This window comes from Dendropsophus ebraccatus, chromosome 5 (genome assembly GCF_027789765.1).
Source record: "Dendropsophus ebraccatus isolate aDenEbr1 chromosome 5, aDenEbr1.pat, whole genome shotgun sequence".
Classification (NCBI taxonomy): Eukaryota; Metazoa; Chordata; class Amphibia; order Anura; family Hylidae; genus Dendropsophus; species Dendropsophus ebraccatus.
This window is the reverse complement of record NC_091458.1, coordinates 70,604,217-70,621,244: the sequence shown is the minus strand read 5'-3', so window position 1 is coordinate 70,621,244 and position 17,028 is coordinate 70,604,217. Positions and strand designations below refer to the sequence as shown.

General features: G+C 45.6%; 1 protein-coding gene across 1 annotated transcript in view; it reads left to right on the top strand.

Annotated features, from left to right (window-relative positions):
- CNMD (chondromodulin) overlaps positions 1-17,028 on the top strand; it is a 71,091-nt gene that overhangs the window by 16,248 nt on the left and 37,815 nt on the right. The window contains exon 4 of the mRNA XM_069972314.1: positions 14,581-14,694. Within this exon, the coding sequence (XP_069828415.1) occupies positions 14,581-14,694 (114 nt within the window). The remainder of the gene's footprint in view (positions 1-14,580; positions 14,695-17,028) is intronic.

The following is a 17,028-nucleotide window of genomic DNA, read 5'->3' as shown; positions in this document are numbered from 1 at the left end:
CCTTGTGTCTCCCTGATCTAACCATTATCTAACAGTGTTAGCAGTTAGGGAATTGCAGCTGACAGATTCCCTTTAAGTGATTACACAAGTCACCAGTGTGAAAACTGGATTTTTAAAGATTTTTTTAAATGAAAAATATAAATTTCCCTGAAAAAAATATTTTTTTATTAATCTTGTTTAGTTAATATTGTTATTATTGTTGATATTCCTGAGATCAAAACTGTTACTTGAACTAAACGTGTTTGCTGCATGGTTAGTGCATATAACTGTGTGTGATAAAGTCTCTTGCATGTGTAGCTGCACACAATATATTGATAAAGGGATCCCCAGTGCAGATGGAATTGTTACTGGTGTTGATGGTGTAGAGCAGTTATATTATGTAGCTACTGGCAACAGAAGATGACGAACAATGACAAAATAAGCTTTTATACTGCCATTGTCATCTTCAGGATCTACAGGGACATGCAGGTGATTCTTAGGTGCACACATCATAATAACATCCAGGAGACCTGCAGAGCTGACATGTCACTTCTTTCGGCGAATAGCGGAATACGCCGGCCCATAGAATGGTGTCTATGGAGGAAAGGCCGTGCGCGCGGCCAGCCGAAGGAATTCTGCGGATTTTATCCGCAAGAATTTCGTAGTGTGAACCCACCCTTGCTGATATGGCTTATATCTTAAGGATTCCTTACCTCCTTATTTTTCAGAAAGTTATATAGATTTGTAATTTACTTCTATTTAACCGCTAGACAACCCTGGACTTAAATGTACGTCCTGGAAGTCACCAGATGACCCTGGATGTTAATTTACGTCCTGGGTCTCTAGGGAGCTATTAAGCGCTCTCCGGAGAGGAGCGCGCTTCACCGTTATTGACAGGCTGGTCATTAACCCCTTAAACGCCGCTGCGTTTAAGTGACAGGGGCCTCTCCTCTCTCTTACCGATTGGGACCCCGCAGTGTGACTGCGGGGGTCCTGATCGCTTTAAAGGACCACCGGAGGTCTCTTACCTCCCTCCGTGCGGTCCGATGGGCGCTCTGCTGATTGAGTCTGTCACAGGCAGGCTCAATCACCAGAATGACTATTACACTGATCAATGCTATGCCTACGGCATAGCAGTGATCAGTGTATGTTATCTAATAATTGTATGTAAAAGTCCCCCAAGGGGACTTAAAAAGTGTGAAAAGAAGTAAAAAAAAATTTTAAAATACCCAAAAGCCCCTCCCCCAATAAAAGTTAAAATCACCCCCCTTTTCCCATTTGATAAATAAAACATATAAAAATTAAATTAATAAACATATTATATACCATAGCATGCATAATTGTCTGATCTATTAAAATATAACAAATCTCATTCCGTATGGCGAACGGCGTAAACAAAGAGGGGGAAAAAGCGCCAGGATTACAGTTTTGTTGTTACAATATATATAAAAAAAAGTTAATAAAAAGCGAACAAAACGTCCGATCTACACAAATATGGTATTAATAAAAACTAGAGATCATGGCGCAAAAAATTACACCCCATACAGCCGCATAGGTGAAAAACTAAGACTGTTATAAGAGTCACAATAGGGCCATTTTATTAATAACTAATTGCAAACAAAAAAAGGATTATAACTAAAAAAAAAAAAATCATCTGAAAATCTGTGTATACCTGCATATGGTTGTTTTCAGACTGACCTATAGCATAATGGTATCTTGTCGCTTTTACCGTATAGTACATTGCGTAGACACAGGAACCCCCCAAAAGTTACCATATTGCATTGTTTTTTCCAATTTCACCAATTTATATTTTCATAATTAATATTTGGGGTTTCTGTCATACATGTTATGGTAGAATGAAAGGTGCCATTACATAGTACTTCTATGCCCAGAAAAAAACAAGCCCTTACATGGCCCTGTAGATAAAAATATGAAAGTTCTAGAGCTCTTAGAAGGGGAGGAGGAAAAAACGAAAACGCAAAAATTAAAATTGGTGCGGTCCACTGGGTCATTTTGGGCTTGGTCTTCAAAGAGTTAAAAATCTTAAGTCTTCAAGTATTAGCTGCTGGAAGTGGTGTTTTCTTTCCAGTCTGACACAGTGCTCTATGCTGACACCTCTGTCCGTGACAGGAACTGTCCAGAGCAGCAGCAAATCCCCATAGAAGACCTTTCCTGCTCTGGATACTACCTGACATGGACACAGGTGGCAGCAGAGAGCACTGTGTCAGAAAAAAAGAAAAAAAAAACAACACTTTCTGCAGGACATACAGCAGCTGACAAGTACTGGAAGACTTGATATTTTTAAATAGAAGTAAATGAAAACTCTATATAACTTTCTGACAACAGTTGATTTGAAAGAAAAAAATCTCTGAAGCAGTTTCAGACTAGGGTACCTGGGGCCCACAAGAGGAAGTGATCCTTTGGGCCCTCAAATGAACTACAAATCCCAGCACATCCTGTGTGCTGCAGACTGCCAGTAAATGCTGGGAGTTGTAGTGTTTGCAACTGTGGTAGTTGGAGAGCCTAGGTGCACTTTTCACTGGATTCTTTGTATGAGATCAGAATACATAGATTATTGGTGGCTCAGTGACCCCAGAACAGCACTAATAGGGAATAGAATAAATAAATATATATGTACAACGTTACCATATATCACTTTATCACCGTCACACTATTACTGACCAAATCCAGTAAACCAAAACCAATATTACTAGCACTAGTGTATGAGAAAAAATATTACCTCATAGTGACCACCACCATTACCTTCACTTGTCCAGAATACCGTTACTAAAATCCAATATACCAAGACCAATGATACCAGTATAGAATAAACAAATATTATCACCACAGAGTGACTAATACCACCATACCATTACTAAATATTATCCACTATATAAAGGCCAGTATCTCCCCATACACTGGTACATATAGAGGTAGATACTAATGGTTCACCTGCTCTGCACACCATATACAGTAAGTGATTACCTTGCAGTTACTCACAGGGGGCTTTTTTTCTCATTGGAGTTGCTTACTTTTTATTTTCTTCTCCATCTGCCCCGTCCATCATGAAGACCGCTCCCAGCCACAACTCATCTCTGCAGAATCTGCCAGACAAACATTTAAGAATTCTAACTCAGTATAGGTGTCCTCTGTGCCACATATAGTAGATAGGCCCTTCTGTGCATTCATATAGTTGTTAGGCGCCCTGATGTGACCCCATATAGTAGTTAAGCACATCTGTGCCCCCATATACTAGTTAGGCCCACTCAGTGTCTCTGCAGTGTCCCAGAACATGCAGACTACTACTCCTATTATGGCCATTTCTATTGCTGTGTCAATGCCTGTTCTGGTAAGTGTTTGCACTGCAACTGCTGCTGGTTTTACCCTAGTATTCTCTGGTATTGTGCATTTTCATGTGTATTCTCATGTGTTCCTGTGTATTACAGTGTACAGTGGTATGCAAGGCTGTTGATCACGTGACCTGTAACCATGGTTCCTCCAATGGCCGACTAGCTCTGGCCAGGAGCAACCATGTGACCTCCCACTTCCTCCTAACAAGTTAGTCTTCCCCCCTGCTTCCAAGCAAGGAGGTTGTGTGGTTCTATCCTCTCCCACAGAAGAGTGACTAAGTCTGCTGCTATATACCAGTCTTCGGCTGTTTCTGCCTGCTCAAGTGACCGGATTCTTCTCTCTCATCTGGGTGTCATTCCGTTATCTCTCCTCATCGCTGCAAGGATTCACAGCAAGTATTATTCTCAAGCTAATCCACCCAGCAACGCTATTCCTCTCATACTCCTACTCCCATCATCCGGCACGTATTCGCACAGCCTATGCAGCACCACTCCTGCTTTATTTGTCAAAGCCTGCTATATACCCGGTTGCATCCGGACAGAACTGTTGCTACTAGTTACTTCATCTATAATAAAACCGCTGTTACTGAACCCTGGCATTGGTGTCCACTAACTGGTGCCCTGACTAAGTGCAGCGAAGAATCGCATGCCCATCATCACCCGCAGATTCCTCAGACCGGCCCTACAGCTGTGCTGCCCTCAGGCCTATACCGTGACAAGTATACACCCTGCAGCTGCCCCGGTCATTGCCCGCTCATAACACCAGCACTGCGGAAGTGGCCCCCAGGGGCCAGGGCATCGCATTTTTGGCGTCACGAACAGGATACAGACTGTGTTGTGCCAACTGTCAGTGTCCCCAGAACTGTACTGCTAATCCCCCCAGAGACTTTGCTATTGCCGCGCTGCGGCCTGCTAAGGGGTCAAGTCAGCCGGTGACGCACTGTCTTCGCGCACGCGCGCGCTCCGCACCGGCCCTGCAGTATCCAAGCCTCTGTTGCAGGAGGGAAGGAGATTGTGCCCGGACCGCCGGAAGTGTTGATGCTGACTTCCGCCCTATTCCTCTCCGGTCCCGGACACCCTGCCTATCGGTGCCTGCTGTTCCCGCAAGCTCTCCTCGCCCCTACTTTCTTCCAGGCGCCTTACACCAGAACCCCTCGTCATGTCCACCGGCCATCACAGTGACTCTGACGAGTCCGGCAGTTCGCCGACGGCCCGAAGAAGGCTTCCCGCGGCTCCCGTTGCTATGGCTACCGCAGCGGTCCCATTCTTCATTGGGCCCAACAATCTTCCCAGTTATAAAGGAGAACCCCACACGTTGGCTGATTTCAAGGAAAAAATTTCCCGCACCCTTGAACTTGTCTCACTCTCTCCCACTCAGCAGGTGCAGTTGCTGCTAGGACAACTTGAGGGTCCCGCTGCCGAGGAGGTGCGGTCATGGCCAGCTACGGAGAAAGCTAATGTACAACAGATCCTGACCCGGCTGAGTAAAGAATTTGAGGTACAGTCACCCACGGAGGTCCGCCTTAAGTTTTATGACCGACGACAAAGGCCAGGTGAGACCCTCAGAGACTATGCACTAGCACTCCAATCTGCCTACCGGGCCCTGAGACAGGTTGATACCATAGACCCCTCGGCTGTGGAGAGTATGATCACTGACCGCTTCATAGAGGGGGTGGACTCTAGACTCATCCAGAGCCAACTGCGTATGCTAGCTGCCCAAAACCCTACAATGCCTTTCCTGGACTTCAAGACTCTGGCTCTGAGGGTGGTTGGCATTGACAATCCCTGTGCCGGCTGTACTCCAGGTTCAGATTGCCCGGATCCGGTGGGACCTATACCCCCACCTCCAGTGCCCACTATGGTTCCACCAGTTTCCGCTATACAAGCTGCCCAACAGTCTATCCCGGCTAATTCACCAGCGATCCCTGCTCTCCTTACGCAAGTGGTTGACTCTCTCTGCCAAGCCCTAAGGGGGCTACAAGGGGCCTATCCAACACCTCCACCACCACAGGACCCCTGCCCTGAGTATTCAGTTCCCGATCGGCCTCCTCCACCAAGACTTAGATCCCCTGAGCGCCCCTATTGCCGCCACTGTAGGCGACATGGACACTACCGCTCTCAGTGCTATCAGTTAAACGGGCTACCCCTGGGTCCGAGGGCCAACACCCAGGAGGTCGAGATCCAGGCCCGCAGGAAGCACAGTGGTTCTCAAGGTTCCTCTCACAATGCCCGCATGTGACTCTCTGGGTGGACGGAGTCCCCCTGGAGGCTCTGGTAGATACAGGTTCCCAGGTTACCACTATCCCGAGGCATGTGTTTGAAGAACATTGGGATCTGAGAACCCTAGGTCCAGTTGAAAAATACCGTCTGAAACTTATTGCTAGTAATGGTCGTCCTATTGTGCAACTAGGTTACTGGGAACCCACTGTCTGCATAGGGAGGCGGGAGCTAGCGCGTCAGGGTATCATTGTTACTGAGGCTCAGGGAGATAGTGGGACCGTGGTATTAGGCATGAATATTATCCGTCATGTATTCACTGAAGTGTTGGATGCCTTGAATGCCTCTATGTCTTGTGCTATGTCTCCTCAGTACAGGCAAGCCGTTCAGAAGACCATAAAGGTGCTCGCCGCTCAGCGGAAATTTGCCAATCCTCGAGGAGAAATCTGCCGTGTCCGCACTAGAGATGCTCGTCCGATCACCATCCCAGCTAACAGTGAGTTCCTCATCTGGTGCAGGGTCCGTCCAGGCCTCAACAATGCTGATTATGTGGCCCTTCTGGATGCTATTGAAATTGAGGGGCAACCTCTTGTCAGGGCCGCTAGAAGCCTGGTGACCGTCTCCAATGGTCAGGTCCCTGTCCGTCTGGTGAACCTTGGAGACTCCTCAGCTGACCTACCCAAGTTCACCACCGTGGCCATGTTATACCAACTCGATCCTGAGGACATCATCTGTGAGGAGACCATCGCCTATCAGAGTTCCATCCGTGGCACTCAAAGGGACTCAAACAGGGCTCTCGCCCCTTGGTGGGATGAACTCCATATTGGCGATGCCAATACCCCACTTGAATACCTCCACGGCATCCTCAAGGTGGCCAAAAGGTATCACGAGGCCTTCAGCAAACACTCCCTCGATTTCGGGAAGACCAACCTGGTCCAGCATCGGATCAACACAGGGGACCATTTGCCTATCAAAGAGAAACATCGGCCAATTCCCCCTGCCAGCTATCAGCAGGTCAAGAAACTGCTCAAGGAGATGAAAGACTCTAACGTTATCCAAGAAAGTCAGAGTCCGTGGGCTGCCCCTATTGTCCTCGTGAGGAAGAAAGACGGTAACATCCGGTTCTGCGTGGATTATAGGAAGATAAACACAATCACCCACAAGAATGCCTATCCTTTGCCCCGGATCGAAGAGTCTATTGCTGCTTTGGGGTCAGCCGCCTACTTCTCCACCTTGGACCTCACCAGTGGGTACTGGCAGGTGCCCATGGCACCCGAAGACCGTGAGAAGACGGCCTTCACCACCCCCATGGGACTATTCGAATTCACCAGCATGCCCTTCGGTCTGTGCAACGCCCCCGCTACCTTCCAGCGCTTGATGGAAAGGTGTCTCGGCCATCTCAACTTTCAGAGTGTCCTGCTCTACCTAGATGATGTGATTGTCTATTCACGTACCTACGAAGATCACGTCCATCATCTGGCTGAAGTGTTCCAGGTCCTAATCGATCACGGCCTGAAAATCAAGCCTTCCAAGTGCCACCTTCTCAAACCCCAAGTGAACTATCTGGGGCATGTTGTGAGTGCTGAGGGGATACAACCCGATCCAGAGAAGATCTCGGCTGTGGAACACTGGGATACCCCTAAGACCGTCAAGGAGGTGAGAAGTTTTCTGGGATTTGCCGGCTATTACCGCCGCTTCATTCCCCACTTTGCCCAAGTGGCCGAGCCCCTCAATGAGTTACTCCGGGGTTGCCCTCGAGAAAGCTACAACCGACGGCTCCCCGTCGAGTGGTCCGAACGGCAGGAGGTTGCCTTTCAAACCCTGAAACGCCTGTTGACTACGCCTCCTATCCTGGCCTACCCAGACTATAACCTTCCTTTCCGGCTCTACACGGACGCCAGCTTCCAAGGCCTGGGAGCTGTGCTGTCCCAGGTTCAAGATGGCCAAGAGAGAGTTGTAGCTTATGCCAGCCGGAGTCTTCGGGGCGCGGAAAAGAACGACAACAATTATAGCTCCTTCAAGTTGGAGTTACTAGCCCTAGTGTGGGCCGTCACCGAAAAGTTCAAGGACTACCTGGCTGCCACCCCTGTTACCATCTATACGGATAACAACCCGTTGGCGCATCTCAACACTGCTCGGCTGGGCGCCCTGGAACAGCGGTGGGCTTCTCGACTGGCCAATTTCCAGTTTGAAATTAAGTACCGCAGTGGCAAGGCTAACGTCAATGCAGACCTCCTGTCCCGACTACCCAAGGGCGAAGAGGCCCCAGAGGACAGCGATTGGGAAGATGTAGAAATGCCTCCCTTCTACCAAAGGTTCGCTACCCAGAGTGCTGTTGATGCAGCTAGGCCTGAAACGCCTTCGCCTCCACCTAGGGCCCCGCAAGACTTGGCCAGGTGGCAGACCATCCAGGAAGAGTCCCGCGTCCTGGGGAGATCTATGACTACCTCTCTACTGGTCGGGTCCCCATGCGGATAAAGAGGACCTATCCTGATGTCGAGCTAAGGCGACTCTGGAGGCAAAGAAAGAGGCTCTTCCTACAGAAGGGACTGATCCTGCGGAACTCTCTTGACCCGGTCTCCGGGGAGAGGTGTCACCAGATCCTCATTCCCCGACGAGACGCTAAGATGGTGCTAGATGCCTACCATGACCGGTCCGGTCATTTCGGGGTACACAAGACGGAGGCCACTATCCGACAGCGGTTCTACTGGATCGGGATGAGGGCTGACATCGAGAACTGGTGTGCCGAGTGCCCTGCCTGTAATATCTCCAAAGCTGGGGGAAGAGAAGTCAGGGCCCCTTTGCATCCAATCACCTCCCACCGGCCGAATCAGCTAGTCGCCCTGGACCATGTGAAGCTAGCCCCTACAAGATGCGGGTATACCTACGCCCTCACCATGGTTGACCACTACTCCAAGTGGGTAGTCGTGGTACCTGTCAGGGACTTGACCGCCAAGACCACTGCTCTTACTTTTTACAAGGAGTACGTAAAGCACTATGGGTGCCCAGAGTCTCTGCTGACGGACCGGGGTCCGGCCTTCGAGTCGCAACTTTTCCAGGAGCTGTGTGCCTACCATGAATGTAAGAAGCTCCGCACCATGGCCTATCACCCTCAAGGGAATGGTCTGTGTGAAAAAGTTAACCAGGTCTTTATCAACATGCTCCGAACGGCTTCAGTGACCAAGAGAGTAGAGTGGCCCCACTTGTTGGATGAACTAGTGGAGATCTATAACAATACCACTCATTGTTCCACTGGCTACTCCCCGTTCTACCTGATGTTCGGCCGCCAAGGCCAACTTCCTCAGGACCGTGCTCTTGGAGTCCAAGCTCCTGACCCCTTCAACCCCCTACCTGAAACTGACTGGGTTCGGGAACATCAGAGGAGAATCCAGGATGCCCGGGAAATTGTTGACCGGAGGATGGGGGAGGCTCAGCAGCGCCAAGAGGATGCCTACAACCTAAGGGCGAATGTCACACCACTACAAGTGGGGGATAAAGTTTGGCTAAAGAAATATCATCGCTCTCACAAACTTAAAAGCCTTTGGGAGCCTGAGCCCTATGTCATCTCCTCTATCCCTTACCCAGAGACTGATGTGTATGAAGTCAAAAAGCCTGGGCTAGCCCCACAGACGGTGCATCGGAATAGGATAAAACGTTGCACTAAGGAGGACCTACAGGGCCTTACAGCACCGTGTCCGGTACCTGCATCCACGCCTCCGGCTCCCCCAGCAGCTCCAGCTAAACCTCTCTCTCTGGAAGAAATGTTCCAAGTTGAACCGTTCCTCATGGCCGTAGGCTATCCAGCATTCCCTGTACCCGTTCCAGCGGTTTCTCCACTTCCAATTGTGCCTCCAACGACTCCATCTCTACAACCAGACACTGGGGGTGATCTTCCACCGGTACCTGCACCAATCACTGTTGAAGAGGATCCTCCGCTGAGACGGTCTGAGCGCTCTACCAGAGGAATTCCTCCACTTCGCTACAGAGACCAGAGCCCTTAAACTGTTTTGTTGTCTAACTGTTTATATGACTGTTTTGTTCCAGTTCCTGCAACGTTCAAGGTTCGTGCCTGGTCCTCCTGACCAAGTTCCCTGTACTAACCAGCCATGAGCTGATGGACACTTACCATAACAAAAAGGTTCTCTAGTGCCTGTCCCAGAGCCTTTTACATGGACGATGTCTAATTGCCTAAAAGAGACTCTTCCTAACAGAGACACTTAATCCATTCCTTCCTAATGCCCTTTCCTGTGATTGTGTGTTCCACACAGGGTATTATTGCACTTATTTCATTATTGCACTTTTTCTACTATTGCATTTCAGTGTTATCAGAGTCATTTGTATTTCCTCCTCTGAGTAAGCAAAAGGTTATTTAGATTGCCTCAGAGTAGAGTGCCTCTTTTGTAAAACAGTATATTTTCCAGTGTCTAAGACAGATAGCTCCTCCTCTGAGTAAGAGAAGTCAGTATATACATATACCTCAGAGAAAGTCCAGTTTATGTAGGAGTGTATTTTCTCATCCAGTCTCATTATTGTGTATTATTATCATATCTATAGCTGGAAAGATTTAGTTGAGCCAGTTCGTATGCAGATTTTTCTCAGATTTTCATTCAGATTTTTCTCAGATTTTCATTCAGATTTTTCTCAGATTTTCATTCAGATTTATGTGAGCCAGTTCTCTTCAAGACGTCGCAGTATTTGTGGTCCCTTGTGTTTCCCTTCCTTTTGGTTCCAGTATTTGTTCGCCTCTGTCTTGTCCCAACACAGTAGTTATCACACATAGTCATACCTAACCTTCACACTGGTTCATACATATTGCACCTTGGATGCCTTTTCGTGTGTTTGGCCTGTGGAGTGCTTGCGTGTGTGATTGAGTGGTATGAAAGGGAGCTCCCCATGTATGCTTGCTTTTATTATTTTGTTCTATTCTCTTTCAGGTATCCAAGACATTTCACAAACACGCCAAGATAGTACACAGGTCTTCACGTTCTCCTCCAGTAGGGTAACACATTTAACAGAAAACCTACTGTCTAACTGGCTGGAATATTGAGGGTCACCCGCCAGCAGTTAAGTTGTCCTGGCTTACACGTCAGATGGTTCACGCACTAGCTACCTGGTCGCCAGAGTACGTTAGGCACCCCTAGGTGAAGTCCTGCCACTAGGGTTTCTCATTCTCTCTCTCTTCTCACCTGTGCCTTGGGCGTGGGAAACACACACCTCATCACACTCACTCTCATCATTCATTCCTGTTGTTTGATTGTCCAGTCTATTCATGTTTGCTGACTTCTAGATTCGCCGAGGTCGGCTCAAATTTGCTAGGGAGGTATGCAGTGTCCCAGAACATGCAGACTACTACTCCTATTATGGCCATTTCTATTGCTGTGTCAATGCCTGTTCTGGTAAGTGTTTGCACTGCAACTGCTGCTGGTTTTACCCTAGTATTCTCTGGTATTGTGCATTTTCATGTGTATTCTCATGTGTTCCTGTGTATTACAGTGTACAGTGGTATGCAAGGCTGTTGATCACGTGACCTGTAACCATGGTTCCTCCAATGGCCGACTAGCTCTGGCCAGGAGCAACCATGTGACCTCCCACTTCCTCCTAACAAGTTAGTCTTCCCCCCTGCTTCCAAGCAAGGAGGTTGTGTGGTTCTATCCTCTCCCACAGAAGAGTGACTAAGTCTGCTGCTATATACCAGTCTTCAGCTGTTTCTGCCTGCTCAAGTGACCGGATTCTTCTCTCTCATCTGGGTGTCATTCCGTTATCTCTCCTCATCGCTGCAAGGATTCACAGCAAGTATTATTCTCAAGCTAATCCACCCAGCAACGCTATTCCTCTCATACTCCTACTCCCATCATCCGGCACGTATTCGCACAGCCTATGCAGCACCACTCCTGCTTTATTTGTCAAAGCCTGCTATATACCCGGTTGCATCCGGACAGAACTGTTGCTACTAGTTACTTCATCTATAATAAAACCGCTGTTACTGAACCCTGGCATTGGTGTCCACTAACTGGTGCCCTGACTAAGTGCAGCGAAGAATCGCATGCCCATCATCACCCGCAGATTCCTCAGACCGGCCCTACAGCTGTGCTGCCCTCAGGCCTATACCGTGACAAGTATACACCCTGCAGCTGCCCCGGTCATTGCCCGCTCATAACACCAGCACTGCGGAAGTGGCCCCCAGGGGCCAGGGCATCGCATCTCCATATAGTAGTTAGGTGTCCCTCTATGTATCCACATACCAGTTAGGGATCTCTGTGCAGGTAGCTGTTATCTCTCTTTTGGTAATCCCCTATGGTACTTTTACCCTTCCCCCCCCGTAGTTAGTTGCCGCTCCAAGTAACTATATTGTAGTTAATGTATAGGCATCCCCCTGAATGTAATACTACCTGGTAGTTCATCCCCTTCTATTTAGCACCCCTAAAGGTATCCCCCTATGTAATAAAAAAAAGCATACTTACCTAAGTGAAGCAGTCCTTTCTTCTTGTTGTGTGAGGGTGCGCAGCCACTGCCCACAGTGATGAGCAGTGTAAGACTCTGGCAGCTTAAAACAGTGTCATGCTCAGTATGCTCACTAATTGCAGCGGTACGGTAGTGAGTGGAAGGTCAGGAGCAGGGGGCCCGGCACTCACTAACTGTGCAATGTTACCACAACCAGGACAGTTAGGGTCATACACTGCAGTTTCTGAGCTGAGGGCAACCTTCTGTCCTCCGGAGGGCCCGTCTGTGCCTGCCGCTGGAGTACCCCTTTAAGTCAGCAGCTAAGGTGGGAAGTGGTTAGATAAGCAGCATAAATGTTAGTTATTACAGCCAGCAAACAGCATGAGTGTGAGCTGTGCAGTGAATCTGACACAAAAAGATCATATAAAGAAAGGAGCAAAGAGGAAAATGTAAGACTGAGGTCCCTTGTATTCACTCACTAGCTAAACATTCAAAATTTAACTGAAGATTTAACTGAAAACCCAATCCATATGTAGGAATTGGGTTGTTTCTGCTGCATGTCCAAGGATCTCTGAACACCTCATTCACATGAATGGGACAGTCACAGAAATGTCTAGGCATCCACAGGGTTGTTGTTTCTGGACTTCCCAAGCACATAATACAGATTTCTGCTATAGCAATTCAACAGAAACCTACAGTAACTCTTTGTAAAACACATGCAGTTTGCCACCAATTACAGCAGATACATGTGACTCCATACTTACAATGCCTGGTTAAAGTTTACTTAGTCGAGGTATTAGACAGTCTTGGTACACCTGCCTCGTTGACTTTTTCCCTATTACAATATACTATGCAACTTTTAATTACCAACTAGTCTTCTAGTCTTCTGTTGTTTTATGCAGGACTTTGTGTTGGGATAATCAGTTATAGATAATATACATTATTGATTTGAACTGACAAACGAAATTCATAACTGTGTATGCCCACATGCATATTAAAGACATACTGCACAATCTGAAACATGAGGCACCATGTAGTATGTATAAAAGACTTGGTATCCAGCAATCAGATATAGAAAAGCAGCCCTTTATTATGGATTACAATTAGAACAGGTGTAACTGTATAAAGAAAAAAGGCTCTAGACTTTTTCTTTACTTTGCAAGAGGTAAGTATATAGCATATCATTGCTTTTATCTATCTGATTGCTGGAGATCAGGTCTCTTACATGCATATATTCTCTGTGGGATGGCTATGTAGGTCTGTGCCATGGGTTATGGTATTGGGATTTTCGGCATTGGTAGAGGTGAGCACATCTATCGGTTTTCTTTCATTTATTTATTTTTTTTTTTTTTGTCAAATTAACCCTCCAGAGTGATGACAAGCTGCTTTTAGTGTACTCACTACTGTTAATGAGCTCCTTAAAGTTCTTTCTATGGTACAAAGCTATTTATTTTTTTCTCAATTTTATATGGAGGGACCAGAGCTTACCTTTTTGGCAATACTGGTCAATCACACTGGTCAATCACACTGGTCAATCACAGGACAGCACCTACTCCTCTTTGCTCTACCATGACATAGTGCTAGAGAAGACGTACAGGTCTGAACAGACTGGCACTGTGCAAGTGTGTGTTTTTCTGGGGTTAGTAGTCATATTTGAAAATGAAGTGACTTATAGATATGTTAGACTGAGTTCACACCAGTAGCATAGCTACCACAGAGGCAGGGAAGGCGGTTGCTATGGGGCCCATGGAGGGAGGGGGCCCAGGGAAGATAAGAGCCTCCTGTGTCCTTTTGCTTAACCCCTTATGTACTGCAGTGTGTAAGTGAACCAGTGTTCTTTTACATGCTGCAACACAAAAAAGGATTAATATAAGCTCAAGACAATCAGCTCTCTGATAACCTCTGACCTCTGAGCTCCTGCAGTCAGGGGTTATCAGTGCAGGAGTAGCAAAGGAGAGAGCTAATTGTCTCCTGCATTAACCCTTTGTTTGTGTTGCAGCATAAAAGAAAAAACAGATCCTTTTTTTTTTTTTTGACGGATGCAAAACGTGGTCGACCTTATTTTTGTGTAAAAACAAATTGATCTGTTTTTTTATAATGGAAGTCAATGGAAAAAAGGATCAAAATGGATGCACACACATGCATCCGTTTTTCATCCGTTTTTTAAAAGAAACGGATGAAAAAAAACGGATTGCAAAAACGTAGTGTGAACCCAGGCTTAGAAAACATATATAACAATTACATGGAGGGACTATTTAAAATAAAAGATAAAAAATAAAACTCTCCTCCTTGTCTTGCAATACATTGTGCTCCTGGAGCCATGGATACTTTGCTTCTATAGAAATTCAGGAAAGAAATCAGAATGCTCGCTAAGTACAAAAAAGGTTTCAAAATGGATGCTTGGTCTTACATTCCTCATCATGCTGCATTATGCATACTGCTTCACAGTCTGTTTAAATTTCATTCTTCTAAATGAGATCTCTTGAACATTTCTGTGCACCGGAGAAAGATAACACATGCATGCTCAGGAAGTACGAGTATCAGCTCTGTGCGGGGATATGACCACTGTATATAATTTGTGTATCTCTTCTAGGGCATTACTGGAATTCGTTTTGCTGGAGGAGAGAAGTGTTACATTAAAGCCCAGGCTAAAGCTCATATTCCAGATGTTGACAGTGTGACAAAGGAAAGCCTTTCATTCGAGCTGGTAAGAACCAAACAAAAGAAAATGAAAATGTCAGAGTTTAAACCCATTGTGCCCCAGACGTTTAAATATTTATATACATGTCATTTGATTTCGGCAATTTTAGGCATAAGATGTCAATTGATCTTTCTCAGCCAAGTCAAAAGTATGAACACGGCATAAGTGCATTGTTCATTTTTAATAACACATCCGTCTGGTAGGGTCAGAATTTGCACTCTTCTGTCTGTCTATTCATTTGTAGAAAATCACTGAGAGGAACATGGACTTTTTTGCATTTTAATGTAAAAACAAAGAACATTTGGGGAACATTTAGCTGCAGGGAAGCAATGACTTCAATAAAATCAAGGGCTATGTATGTACAGATGATTTCTGTCATTACTGTGGGCAATGAAACCCCTTCCAGCACACATTCCATCCCATTCACTGTGCTCACCAGCCATAGCATCAATCATGATTGGAAAGAACTCTGATCCTGGCTGTTGAACTCTTGTGATGCTGTGATTAACACGAATGATACTATGCAAAATAATTATGCATTAAGGCATTCCTTGTTCGGTTTCATCCTGACTGCTCTCCTGGTGATGACTTGCGGTTATGCTCCCAACTAAAACTTGTTTCTGGATTCTTTCTTGCCTTGATCTTCTGGTACCTTCTTGCTGAGGGCTGTTCCTGGTTGCTGTTGATTAATGTTGCCTGGTTATATTCAGGGCATGGTCCTGAATGCTGTTTCAGGACCCTGACACATGAAAAGTTACTTTTGAGTGTAATACCCCTTTCTGCAATTGCTGTTTTTGATCCACTTTCAAATACAGTTTCATAATTGAGTTTAGTGGGAGAGTGAGCACCTTGTGGGGTGTAGGTCCTAAAATATATTGTAGAGAAGACAGCCACAGTGCTCTGAGACTGACCTAAAGCCCTTTTAGATTCCAGATATGCTATAAAGTTCTTGTAACATATCAGAAAGTTTTATAATGCAATGTATATGGTGTAATGTCAGGGAATGGGAACCTAACTCACATGCACTTACAAAGTTTTATCATTAGGTGGCAGCATAATACCACAATTCACAGTATTCACACAAACATATATAGGAAATCACAATGTGAAATAAAGGCAATAAAGCATTGTAACAGTACTACAATCACACAATAACTAACTTGATCTATGAAGCAGGAAATGTATTGGGATACTGTATATCTCTATACTGTAATAAAGTAACAACTCTCTTGTTGGAATGGGCTTGTGGCTGGGCCCCCATACCAACCTTGCTGAGTCCTTTAATGAGAATCCTAATTTTTCATTAGCAGTGAGTGATTTTTACAAATAGAATGAGACTGTATGAATGGAGATGAATGATATATGAAAAAAAAAAATCTGACTTACTATTATTTCATGTCAAAGTTTTCTAAGTTCCTTAAGCCATCTCTGGAGAGAGAGTTCAAGCCTGAATACATCAAAGGCAATTACATTCATTAAGGCATATTCTGCAGTAATAACATATAGGAGATTCATCTTTCTGCTATTTCAGATAATTTCTCTTGATCCAGACCCCTGGTGTAGAGAAGAGCTTACTTCTTTCTACATCAGATGACTGCTTCTTAGACCATGAACCAGGTGAATTCACAAACAGCAATAATTAATGGAGTCAGGAGCCTGTTTAGTACACTGTACTGCAAAATCAGTCTATTATATCTAGACAGACCACTGGCTTCCTGATCTTTCAAGGATATTCTTATGCACTTGATGTGCTTGTGTAATAAATCATATAAATTGCTGCCTTTAGGTCATATCACTTCTTTGCTGGATAAATTATCTCAGAGATGTTTCTGCAGTGGCAGCTTTAAGCAGTAAAATTAGACGGCATAAGGCATGTTAGTACCCACATTATTGTGTTTATTACCCTTATTTTCTGATTCTCTTACCAGATATGCATGGATTGTACATCATTCATACTCCAGACACGTGTCATGGTTATTTTGTCCTCTGTACAGATCAAAACCAATTACTAGGTGATATTCTCAATCATAATTACGGCTCAAAATCTTTGCAAGCATTTTTGTACAAGATTGCTTTTCATAGCTGATGCATACAGGGGGGGGAGATATAGTTAGGATAATTGACGCCACTATGAACATGAATAAAATGCACTACATAAATGTATAGAAAATGTATATTATTATTTGGTAGTAGATACTGAAAGAACATGTTCTACAGGCTAAAAAATGTAGATGTGAGAACAGTTAATGCTAATATTCCCCAAACCTTTTGTCTCACACTCATGTGCATTCAGGAAGCTGAGATAGAGGAGATTGTCTGAATCCTTCAGGTGACTGTACG